At 49.1% G+C, this 12170-nt stretch overlaps 1 protein-coding gene across 2 annotated transcripts in view; it reads right to left on the minus strand.

Annotated features, from left to right (window-relative positions):
- Positions 1-12170, minus strand: part of GCN1 (GCN1 activator of EIF2AK4) — a 214029-nt gene that overhangs the window by 55424 nt on the left and 146435 nt on the right. For both annotated transcript variants that reach the window (XM_075320343.1, XM_075320336.1), the window contains exons 31-44: positions 11362-11432; positions 11060-11225; positions 10735-10929; positions 10398-10644; positions 10188-10309; positions 9997-10111; positions 8652-8831; positions 8325-8545; positions 1555-1623; positions 1329-1467; positions 908-1104; positions 676-818; positions 468-585; positions 162-377 (exon numbers count right to left, since the gene is read on the minus strand). In XM_075320343.1, coding sequence (XP_075176458.1) covers positions 162-377; positions 468-585; positions 676-818; positions 908-1104; positions 1329-1467; positions 1555-1623; positions 8325-8545; positions 8652-8831; positions 9997-10111; positions 10188-10309; positions 10398-10644; positions 10735-10929; positions 11060-11225; positions 11362-11432 — 2199 coding nt within the window. The remainder of the gene's footprint in view (positions 1-161; positions 378-467; positions 586-675; positions 819-907; positions 1105-1328; positions 1468-1554; positions 1624-8324; positions 8546-8651; positions 8832-9996; positions 10112-10187; positions 10310-10397; positions 10645-10734; positions 10930-11059; positions 11226-11361; positions 11433-12170) is intronic.

Consider the following 12170-nt stretch of genomic DNA (forward strand, 5'->3'; position numbering starts at 1 on the left):
AAAAAGTCTTACTTAACACATTGCATATTATATATTTTAACCCTAGAACGCATACCTGGGGCCTCGCAGGCCTGCTAGGTTACTTGTTTCTATGGTGGATTTCTATGGTTGCGCATTCTAGAGTTAAATCATTAAGGACATGGACCTTTGGTGGTGCTCACCGTTCTCTTGTCTGCACAAGTGCTGGCTAGAAATCCTAGCAGTAATGCAAAGAGAGTAGGAAGGATTTCCCTAAGTGTGCGTGGTGTGTTTGAAACAACAATCTTCCAAACATGAAGAGAAGCCTGCCGAACTACTAGTTGAGTGTCCGAGCGTCCCATGTACAATCCGGCAAGAACACGGTTTCTCCTTTCAGCTCCAAGGGCAGAAATGATGGCCTAAAAAATAAGGTAGCAATAAGATGATTAAAAATCTAATATTGAAACTTACCTTCCCAGACACAGGTTTAGAAATCACATGAAATTTACCCTTGTTGACTGAGCAGTCCCAAAGTTGTCATCTTCAGAAGCAGTTTCTGTTGTCATTTTACCAGTCACTCCAGATATATGAAATAGAAGGTCACCAAGGAGCTGAACAGAGCTGAACCTGATGGTGAAAAGAACACACGGGACAGTTTATGTGACGACATATAATACATCTCACTTGTGGACATTTAGGATTTGTACTGAATTTTACCTAATTCTCCACAGGTCATCAAACAAGCCCTGCTCCAACTGTGGCAGGAGAAGAGCAATAGCTGTCTCTGCGTACATGGTGATTATTCTTTGACCCGCACGCAAGGCTGTATCACGCACAAACTCATTTTCATCGGCCAAAGCCTGCAATGTAAATGTTTTACCTTATCAGAGACAAACTGTCCCAAAAATGCATAAATATATCCAATCTCACAATATAGCAGGAATCTTACCTTTAGAATACAGGGAATGATCGGCCCAACATATGGCGTGAATTTGTCCCCAAAAGTAATTGGCAGGTAGATGAACATCATAATATAACCATCACGAACGTGGGGAGCAATATCTACTTTGCTGGCTGTCGATACTATTTCTGGCATCAGTTTGTCAAGTTTTTCAACACCTAATCCCGCCATCACTTCTGAGAGACCTGAACAACACATGACAAGCTTTAATTACTGTTATTTTATTACACCATGAAATTAAATAATAGAATTCCCATAATTATCACATTCTGTATAATGTAATGCCTCATTTACAACCTTGTGCACCACCAACACTGGGATTAATTCCACTTTCAATGCTTTACTAACAGAATGCATCTATTAAAATATACTATACATGATATACTCCATAATATGCTACAATGCTTACCTTGAGCTGCACCCGAACGATCCACTGAACTGTAGTCGGATGCCAAGGTGTCCATCAGCCAAGGCAGCAAATCCTGGAAGCAGGACTCCCCCGTTCCCTTCACCATTGCCCCCAATGCCTTAGCAGCCACGGTGCGAACCTGACCAGTGATAACACATTCAGTATCAGTAAAAAGCTTTTATCAGATCCATATATAAGATGGCTCAAAATAGCCCATAAAACTTACTTCAGGAACAGGATCTATTAAAGAAGCCTTAAGTCCAGGTATGACACTTGGGAGGTATGGAGCCAGATCCTGAAGAAGAAAAAAAATGCATCAGTCTTGTTTACAAAGTATATAACCTCCTTTCAGATCATACAGTTTCATCTTCAGTACATGGTAAAATGTTTATAGGTGAAACACAATGCAGGTCACGATGTAAAAGGATGTAGACAAAAAGTAGGATTTTTGTGTACTCACCGTAAAATCTCTTTCTCTTAGTCTTCATTGGGGGACACAGGACCATGGGTTATGCTGCTGTCACTAGGAGGCTGACACTAAGTAAACAGAAAAAGTTAGCTCCTCCCCAGCAGTATAACCCCTGAGCCGGAGGCGGGCTCAATCAGTTTAGTGCACAAGCAGTAGGAGGAGAACCAAACAATCCTGGATAAAACAAGGTAAAAAACTATGACGAACAGTCGTGTGACCAGTGACCTGGGAATATGGGCACTGGGGAAACAGGCATGTCATATATAACAAAAAGCACAAGCAGGGTGGGTGCTGTGTCCCCCAATGAAGACTAAGAGAAAGAGATTTTACGGTGAGTACACAAAAATCCTACTTTCTCTGTCGTTTCATTGGGGGACACAGGACCATGGGACGTCCAAAAGCAGTCCCTGGGTGGGAAGAAAACCATCACCGGAGATAGGAAGGAAGTCGCTTCCCCTTGCCGGGCTGACCCGGACCTACAAGCACCTACGTTGTTACAGGTGTGCCACTGCCACCCGCAAACCTTACACCAAGACTGGCCTCTGCCGAAGCTTGAGTGAGAACCTGTTAGAAACTAGTAACGGTACGCCGACTAGATCGGGTGGCGGACCAGAGGACCTGGTTGACCGACGTCTGGAGCCCAATCGTTCAAGGGTGCCCCTTGCTCGGTAGACCGCGGCGGAAGTCCGACCTTCATGCGATAGTCTTCATATATGGAGGACATGATCCATGTGATATTCAGGCCCTTGGCGCCGGCCTATGCTTCCTGGGAAAGGGTGGAAGGATGGACTGACAGTCGGTGTAACCGACAAAAAAATGGTGTCCTGCAGACACGAAAGACTGAGGGCTCGTACCAGCCCTAGAACGAACTATGCCTCTTTCAGGCTGAGAGGGGAGCCTAGAACCGACAAAAAACGAAACCTAAAGTCCTCTTCTGGAAGGAAAGCCGAGGTGTCTCGGACAGAAACGAAGGGTTCTGGCTGGAGCCCCCCCCTTATCCTGCTGGCGGAGCGGAAAAAGGGGGAGAAAAGACTACGAGAGGGCTGTCCGCCCTGATGCCGTCTGTAACAACCAGATGGCCACGAGGAGCCCACCTATCAAAACAGGTGGGAGCAGGGAAAAAAGGGGTACCTTGAGCAAACTCATCACTGGATTATGGTCCCACTTTTCTAGTGAACGATGAAAAACGTCGAGCCAGATGGACGTTTCTCTGAGCGAAGGCCCTGATTGATGGAAAGTGAAAAGTCTCTGAAGATGCGGTCCTCACACCACAGGGGGAGCTCTTTCCAAGTGGAAATAAATCTTCGAGGGAACTGGATTCCAGGCCCTCCTCAATGTCTGTCATCATCTTGTTCACAGACCTGACCGAGCCAGCATCCGGGATCCACTGGTGAGGCCATGGAACCTGGGACTTCTGAGTCCTGGTAGAATCTGGTGGTCTGGAAGGAGCCACGGGGCATCTGCGAGGAGATGAGTAAGTTATGCGAAACTATGCTCGCCTGGGCCACTCCCGAGCTATCGCCTGCCTAGGTCCCTCTTGAGAACCCTCGAGATCATGGAAAGCCGGGGGAAGATGCACGAGAGCCTGAACAGGCTACACGACCGGTCTAGGGCGTCGTCCTCTAGTCCAGAGCAGGTGGCGTATTCGACGCACCATTGACTTGAGAGTTGGATCGGAAGGCCAAAAAGTCACGACTGGAGGTCTTCCTTCGCCAGAGATCTGGCTGTTGATATCCCTGTTGGAGCCCTTTACCTACGCGAGACCTATCCTACCGCGGAAATCGGCCGTCCAAACGTCCACGCTCGGGATGTGCTGCCGAGATTAGCGAATGAAAGAGCCCGTCCCAGAGCAAGAACCTCTTGGCCTCTTCCCTTGCCATGACGCTCCCTGCGTCTTCCTGGTGGATGATGCACATCACTGCTGTGGCATGGTCCGACTGGAACCTGACTGGACAATACGACCCAGAGAAGAAATTGTAACCGGGCTAACCGAATGGCTCTGAGTCCGGAATGTTGAAGGGGAGGCGACACTCTAGGGGTGTCCCTCGGGACCGTGCCGAGGAATGGTGGGGTAGCATACCCTAGTACGGGAGGCTGGTGACGGTTGATAATAAGCTCCAGAGGAGGAAAGGGAAGCTTCCCAGGGATGGTTGCGAAGATTGGTCCTCTAGGAGGAGATTGGCCGGTCACCCTCGAAGACGGAACCTTCCTGACCCCGTTCTTCAGTGTGTTCCGTTGGAGAGTCCGGGATGAAATCTGGTATGTGCACCATCGCTAACACCGCCACAGACTGTCGAGGACTCGCATAGCAAAAAAAAAAAAACGAAGGGAAAAAACGGGAGCGGGAGGCAAAGAGCCGCGGGACCCTGTGCCAGGAGGGAAACTGCTCCTGCGTGAGGAGTAGCAACCCTTGAACGGCTCGAATACCGTGCCTGAGGAGTGATGGACCGGGCCGGGTCTGGGAGGACTCCTTCCTGTAGCTCAGCTACCCTAGTAGCGAAAGGTGATGATGATGATGGTCTAAACCTCAAGGCGAGGATCCTTGAAGGGAGACTCTGGGTCTCCCGGTCGTTCCTGGGCAGAGAGAGCCTGAGGATGCGTAGGGATCGTGATCCCTGCAAGCACTGTTAGAAAGCTGGGACGGTCTGCAGCCACGCAAGGCGGAGACGGCTGTTGTAGGGATAAAGGCTCCCTGACGAACCTAGCGTGAGGGAACGAGTCCTGGTGCATCAGGGCCGATGCCGGGAGAGGGGGATACTCCCCTGATACAGGCGGATTGAGGTCCAGTACAAATATAATGGACGCAATCAATCATTAGCATCTGCATCACCTTCGGACAGATTAAGGTACATTAAGTAGCGTCCGAGCCCCCAGTAAAGACATCCTCCTCGTCCAGTGAGTCAGCTCGTGAATCAGAGCTGCGGGACGGGGAAGGACAGGGGACCCTGCGTCTCCATTTTAGGAGGACGGGGTCTGAGATGAAGAGTCCTCTGAGAGCTTCGCTGAGCGAGCCGTAGCAGCCGAAGCGCCCTGTGAAGGGGGCTAATGCATGCTCAGCACCACCGGAGCAGCTGGGGGGACCACTGATGAGCCTCCAGGGTGAGGGACCGCTGTGTTTGTGTGCTCAGTACAGGCAGTACGAGTCTACATGCAGTGCATATTAAGAACAGCCTTGCAGCCTTGCTATGATGTGAGACATGCTGCAGAAGTGGGGGCTCTGTGAGGGAATGCATCTCCAGAATGACCCCCAGCAGAGTATATAAACAGAGAATATAAGCAGCTGCACAACTGGAGGTTGTGGCTTGCTAAACCGTTTAACATACATTTCTGTGCCCTCCAGTCCCCCAGCCCAGGCCCCCATTTGTCACAATGAGGTATCTCTGTGCCTATGCAGACACAGAGAACGCTGAGAAAATGGCGACCGGAGCGAGGAGAGGGGGCGGGGCCTACTCTGAGAGCGGGCAAATGAGGCATACAGGGGAGGGAATCCTTCCTCATGGAGGAGAAGTCCGTTCCCTGTGCTGCACAGCCGCTGGGCGGAGCCACACCATCCCTCTGCATGACTGACATGCAGGGGGAGTGAAACCGAAACTAGGCCTCAGGCGAAGCCGGGGCCTAGATTTAAACATGCGGCCAGCGAGCAGGCACCATCGGCGCGGTTCTCCAGTGAAAACTGGAGAACCGGCCGGAAATGTTACCACAGACATATAACACACTCCCCCCAATAAATAAGTACAAAGGACCCCTGGAAAGACCACTTTCTGTGGTAAAAACGTCTCAATACTTAGCTTGAGACGCAGGTGCCAGGTCCCTAGGGGGGGTTAAACGCTCCATCCGACAGGATCCTGAACAGGGCTGCGGATGGAGACCGGTCTTCTGCAAGCAGAGAGGACCGTGGAGGCTCCCACTTCAAACCAGAGCCTCTCAGAGGATGTTGAAGGAGCGCGGCATGTGAAGGCTCCAGCCTTGTAAAGTCAACCTTAACAGCACCGCCGACACAGTGGGGTGAGAAGGGACATGCCGGGAGTCCAGATTGGACCCGCTTTTCTTCCAAATCTTTGAAATCCAAAAAACAAAAATCAAAAATCAGAGGATGCATGTGTGTGTGTGACCTCCTGAACACAAAGCATTGAAACTGGCTAGGACTGGCTACCAGGGGGTGTATATGCTAGGAGGGAGGAGCTACACGTTTGAGTGTAGTACTTTGTGTGTCCTCCGGAGGCAGTAGCTATACACCCCATGGTCTGGGTCTCCCATAAGGAACGATGAAGAAAGGGAGCCCAGCAAGAAACTTCTTGGAAGAAGCATCTGCCTTCCACTCTCGAAGCCACAAAATCCTGCGGATAACAAGAGAATTAGCTGAAGCCACCGCAGTGCGGTGAGCAGCCTCTAGCATGGCAGACATGCCATAAGATGAAAAAGCTGAAGCCTGAGCAGTTAAGGTAACCATCTCAGGCATAGATTCCTTGGTGAGGGAATGCATCTCCTCTAGAGAAGCAGAGATGGCTTTGAGAGCCCACACTGCTGCAAAAGTCGGGGAAAACGCGGCCCCCGCAGCTTCATACACAGATTTGGCCAGAAGGTCAATCTGACGGTCAGTGGAATCCTTAAGTGAGGTGTCGTCAGCCACCGACACAACGGTCTGGGCTGAGAGCCTAGACACCGGGGCTCTACCTTTGGGGAGTGAGACCACTCCTTGACCACCTCAGGTGGAAATGGAAACCGGTCATCAGAACCACGCTTTGGAAAGCGTTTGTCAGGGCAGGCCCTGGGTTTGGTCACAGCGGTCTGAAAACTGGAGTGGTTAAAGAACACTCTTCACTCTCTTAGGCGAGGTAAACTGATGTTTTTCTGCCAAAGAGAGTTGCTCCTCTGACACTGGCGGATTGAGATCCAGCAGAGAATTAATAGAAGCAATCAAATCACTAAGGTCCGAGTCACCCTCAGAGAAATCGAAGGGATACATAGCCTCCGAGCCCCCAGTGAGGGCATCCTCCTCATCTTGAGAGTCAGCTCTTGAGACAGAGCCGTGGGATGGGGAGGGGGAGGAAACACTGCGCCTTCTCTTAGAAGGACGGGGTCTGGGATCAGATGATGAATCCTCTGTGAGCTCTGATGGACGGAGGTCAGAGGATAGGAGTCCTCTGTCAAAAGTATTAGAGGCACCCTGTGAGGGGGGCTGAAGCATATTCATCAAAGTCCTGGACAAAAGTCCCATGGACTCAGCAAATGACTGGGATATGGACCTAGAAAAGGTCTCTACCCAGGCCGGGGGTTCAGTCACAGGTGCAGAAGCAGCCTGAGAGACCACTGGGGGTGAGACTCCAGGCTGTGGCACCGCCAAGTTAGAGCAACCATCACAGTGTGGATAAATGCTCGGCTCAGGCAGCAGGAGCTTACATGCAGTGCATGCAGCATAAAGCTTTGGAGCCTTGCTCCTTGTGTGAGACATGCTGCTGGAGTGGGGGCTTTGCAGAGAATGAACCCCAGGGAGAATATACAGAGGTCCACAACCGGAGACCGGCTGTGGCTTACCAGACCGCTGAGCGCGGTGTTGTGTGCCCTCCAGATCCCGAAGCCCGGTCCCCCAGTGCGCAGCACCTCAGCAGAGATGCAGAATGCAGGATGTCCCAGAGCAGAGTGAACTCTGCCTGAGAAATGGGGCGTTCCTATAAAAGAGCGGGAACTGGAGGGCTATAGAGACCTGCAGGGAAGGAGGGACGTCCCAGCAGTGGGGAGTGTCCCTCCCCTGTGTAGAACGGCCGCCGGGAGGAGCCGAACCTGTCCCTCTGCATGAGTGACATGCGAGGGCAGGAAAACAAAACTAGGCCTCCGGCGAAGCCGGGGCCTAAATTTAATCGGCGAGGCCGACAAGCAGGCACCATCGGCGCGGTTCTCTGGCAAAAGCTGGAGAACCCACTCTCCCCATACAATAAATAACCGGGACCCCCAACATAAACGTCTCAAGTACTTAGCTGCTGAGACGCAGGGCCATGTCCCTGGGGATGAGTGCTCCGGTCCAACAGAATCCTCAAGGGGCTGTGGATGGAGACCGGTCTCCTGCCAGGCATGGAGACCGTGCTGGCTCCCACTTCAAGCCAGAGCCCAGAAGGGATGGTGAAGGAGCGCGGCATGTAAGGCTTCAGCCTTGTAAATCAACCTTAACAACACCGCCGACACAGTGGGGTGAGAAGGGACATGCTGGGAGTCCAGACATGGACCCGCTTTTCTTCAAACTCTTTCCAAAAGTCAAACAAATCAGATGAGAATGCATGTGTGGATGTATGACCTCCTGAACACAAAGCGATAAACTGGCTAGGACTGGCTACCAGGGGGTGTATAAGCTCAGAGGGAGGAGCTACACTTTTAAGTGTAGTACTTTGTGTGTCCTCCGGAGGCAGAAGCTAAACACCCATGGTCTGGGTCTCCCAAAGGAACGATAAAGAAAATAAAGGTATAGCTGTCTCTGATGTATTGCACAATTTATGGCTACCATTGTTTAGAATAATCTGAAATAAAGCCACTACCTTCTGGTCAGTAAGTGAGTACATGTTTCCGATAATCTGGGCCGCCATTTTCCTAGTATCTGTGGAGCGATCCTGGAATGCCCGCTGTACTATAGGCATAATCAAGGCTAATGAGGGAGCATCAATGAAATGGACAAATTTTGTATCCAGCAAGGTTTGCAGGCACTTCTGTGTCATTCTTGATGGATCTGTAAGAGCGTCCAGCAATATCGGACAGATTGCTATAAAAGAAAAAAGAAAACGCATTACTTGTTAAAAAAAAAAAAAAAAAAACCCCAACAAACTTTCCAATGAATAACGTTCACATATTAGCATTACTGCACTCACCGAGAATCTCTGGGTTACGAATTACTGAGCCGATCTGGCGTAAGGCTTGTTGCCCGGCTTTCTGCACCTTCACATGAGAATCTGTAAGCACTTCAGTGAGTTTGGGCACGATATTTGGCAGACAAGATGACAGCTGCTTTGGAGCACAGTATGCCATAGCTCCTAATAACTCCACAGATCCTGAAAGCAAGTAACCGAAATAGAAAAATCACCATCAGGACTGAACTATTCCGCACTCAATGATTCATACACTTGATATTGAAAAGTAAGGGTACTTTCACACTTGCGTTATTTTCCTTCCGTTACAATCCGCCCTTTTGGGAAACAGCGGAATCCGTTAACGGATTCCGCTGTTTCCCATAGACTTGTATGGTTGACGGATTGTACCAAAAGGAGCTGCGTTGCTTCCGCTGGGCGACGCTCCGTTGCTTCCGCCCAGCGGGAGGAACGCAGCATGTAACGTTATTTTGAGCAGCGGAATCCTCTGGATTTCACTGCGCATGCTCTTTTTTTTTTTTTTTTTTTTTTAAATCAAACTTTATTTTGGCTCGCGGTGGCCGAACGTTCAGCTGAGCGCCCGGCCGTCGGCAAGCGACAGCGCTCAGCTGAATGACCGGCCACCAGCATGCCCGGCCGCCGGCAAGTCACAGCGCTCAGCTGAGCGCCCGCCCGCCGGCATGCCCGGGCGCCGGCAAGTGACAGCGATCAGCTGATCACCCGGCGGCCGGCTGCAGGGAGCGATCAGCTGATCACCCGGCGGCCGGGAGCGATCAGCTGATCACCCGGCAGCCGGCTGCAGGGAGCGATCAGCTGATCACCCGGCGGCCGGCTGCAGGGAGCGATCAGCTGATCACCCGGCGGCCGGGAGCGATCAGCTGATCACCCGGCGGCCGGGAGCGATCAGCTGATCACCTGGCAGCCGGCTGCAGGGAGCGATCAGCTGATCACCCGGCAGCCGGGAGCGATCAGCTGATCACCCGGCGGGCGGGAGCGATCAGCTGATCACCCGGCGGCCGGCTACTGGGAGCAATCAGCTGATCACCCAGCGGCCGGCTGCAGGGAACGATCAGCTGATCGTTCACTATAGTCTGCCGCTGGTAAAACCGGGAAAAAAAAAAAAAAAAAAAATCAAAACGAATTGCGTTGTTTTGCAGCATCCGTTGCATCCGTTGTGTCACTATATGCAACACATCCGTTGCATCCGTTACACAACGCAATGCAACGGATACCGTTCAACGCAAGTGTGAAAGTAGCCTAACACAGCAAACAGAGTGGCAGATGGCTGTGGAAATCCCACAGATTTTGCTTTGTCATAACTAGCTAAAAATGAGATGTATAAAATTACCAGCTTTGGTTCTCCAGGATTCTTCTTCAAGAGCCACCAGAAGTGATGGCAATACGAGCTTCACACCGTGGGCACTCAGGTTACTCATTACTGCCTTAGCACATTCATCTGCAGCCTAATATAAGAAACAAATATCTAGCAGATAATACATTTAACAGTGTTTTACATATTCATGTCTTGTCACCACCTACCTCTCGCACATACTGGTTTCCATCGCCAAAGCATAGGAGAAGATGAGGTAACACATGGACCACATATGGCTCAAATAACTTTCCAAGCATATTGCAGAGCATTTCAAAGGCAAACAAAGCCCCTGGAAAAGAAGACGACAAATCGTATTAAAACCCTCTGCACAAAGGTAAAGTGAGTCTTGGGAAACATTTAAATGCACCATTTCTTACCCTCCCGGCGTCGGAAGTTCTTTTTATCTTGAATAGCCTCTGTTAGCGTGGTCATCATTTCTTGCTGCTTCAGGGAAAGAATTCCCAATCCCTTTACTAATCCCGCAAGACCATATGCCGCACCTTTGCGTTCTGCGTATTTATCAGACTCTAGAAGAAGGGTCATAAGCTTCTGGATCATACTACCTGCATCATCCTTGATAGCTGGCACTAAAGGTGGCAGACAGCTGGCGACCGATTCCTGAACCTGAGCAGGAATATGACTAAGTCAAGATATCAATGAATATAGTACAAAATGAAAACTGCACAATACGAAGATTGGTAAAAAAGAAAATACCTGCTGTGATGGGGTTGAGAGTGCAGCGATTAGTTTGGCCACAATTGGTTTAACTTTAGGATCACTTTTGTCCAAGTGTTTGGCCAGGGAGCCCATAAGTATGACAACGCTCTGTCGAACAGCGTCATAGCTGGCATCATTTGGAGCATTTTTCAAAAATTCTTCAAACACTGGCAACAAAGAGCCAACACTATCCTGAAAAAGAAATATATTTTAATAGGAAGTTAGTGAATGGGATTATTAACAAAAACAGTCTGCTAAGTACAGAGCAAAATACTGTAAGTAACAGTACAGAACCCATACATTATGTAATCTACAATCTCACCTTGCCATGGGTGTTTAGTGCAGACAACGCAGCGTCCAGCATACATTTCCTGACATCAGGGTGACGATCATTGAGTGCATCAGGGACAAAGAACTGGAAAAGAGGCTTAATTTCGGAACTGTCTAGATACTGAGCAAGCTGGTTCAATGCCAAAGCTACTCCACACCTAGGGTGAGAAAGGAAAACAATGGAACAAGGTAATACCTGGTGTACCCGTTTGTGTCTGTACATACCTTGTAGATCAAGATATCTTTATAGACAGATATATAAAAGTATCTAGAAATATAAAGAGATTTAAGTACCTTGCTTCAAATTGGTCAGGGGGAGATTCTGAAATCACTCTTCCCAAAGCATCAAGTATCGGTGGGGGTCTCTAAAACAAAGACATTATGCAAATAAAGAAAACGTAGAGCATGCAATTTGGCTTCATACACTGTCCTAATTACTTATATTTACCGATCGCCGTCTTCTATGGTTTCCAGTGTCGTTCCGCTTCAGATGACCACTCCTCTTTTTTTTTTTTTGTCAACTCGCTTGGTGACACTTGTATTGGACAGAGCAGCTTCCTTCAATGTAAGCTAATAGAGTCTCAGGAAGAGACTCTAGAGACTTACAAAGAGAAGCGACTTGCGGCTCAAACATAAACCCCTGTGTGAGCCACTTAAGACTAATTGCACGTCATGCGGACAAGAGCACTGAGCAACACTGGAAACCAAGAAAGACTGTGATTGGTAAGAGTATATATAGCCACTTACCCATAATTGCACAGGTAATTAGGACATTTTATGATATAAAAATTAAGACAACTTTAATTCCAAATCGCAGTGCAACATTATTGTGCGTTAAACTGAATGTAAACAATTTCATAACCCTTAGAAGGCCAACAGCTATTTTATGCGTATGGCTAGCTTTAGGGTTGGGCAATATCAAAGACAAATTTATAACAAGACTGGGAAAGGCATTGCAATAGCCATATATATATACAATAAATGGATGATGAAAAAAATAATCCAGGAAAAAAAAATGGTTATAAAAATGTATTTTGTATTAAATTATTTTATATTCTAGTGGCAGCAATCTCTATAGTCTTACTCCTATAGTCATAATTTTA

The sequence above is a fragment of the Anomaloglossus baeobatrachus genome, chromosome 1, assembly GCF_048569485.1.
Source record: "Anomaloglossus baeobatrachus isolate aAnoBae1 chromosome 1, aAnoBae1.hap1, whole genome shotgun sequence".
Lineage (NCBI taxonomy): Eukaryota > Metazoa > Chordata > Amphibia > Anura > Aromobatidae > Anomaloglossus > Anomaloglossus baeobatrachus.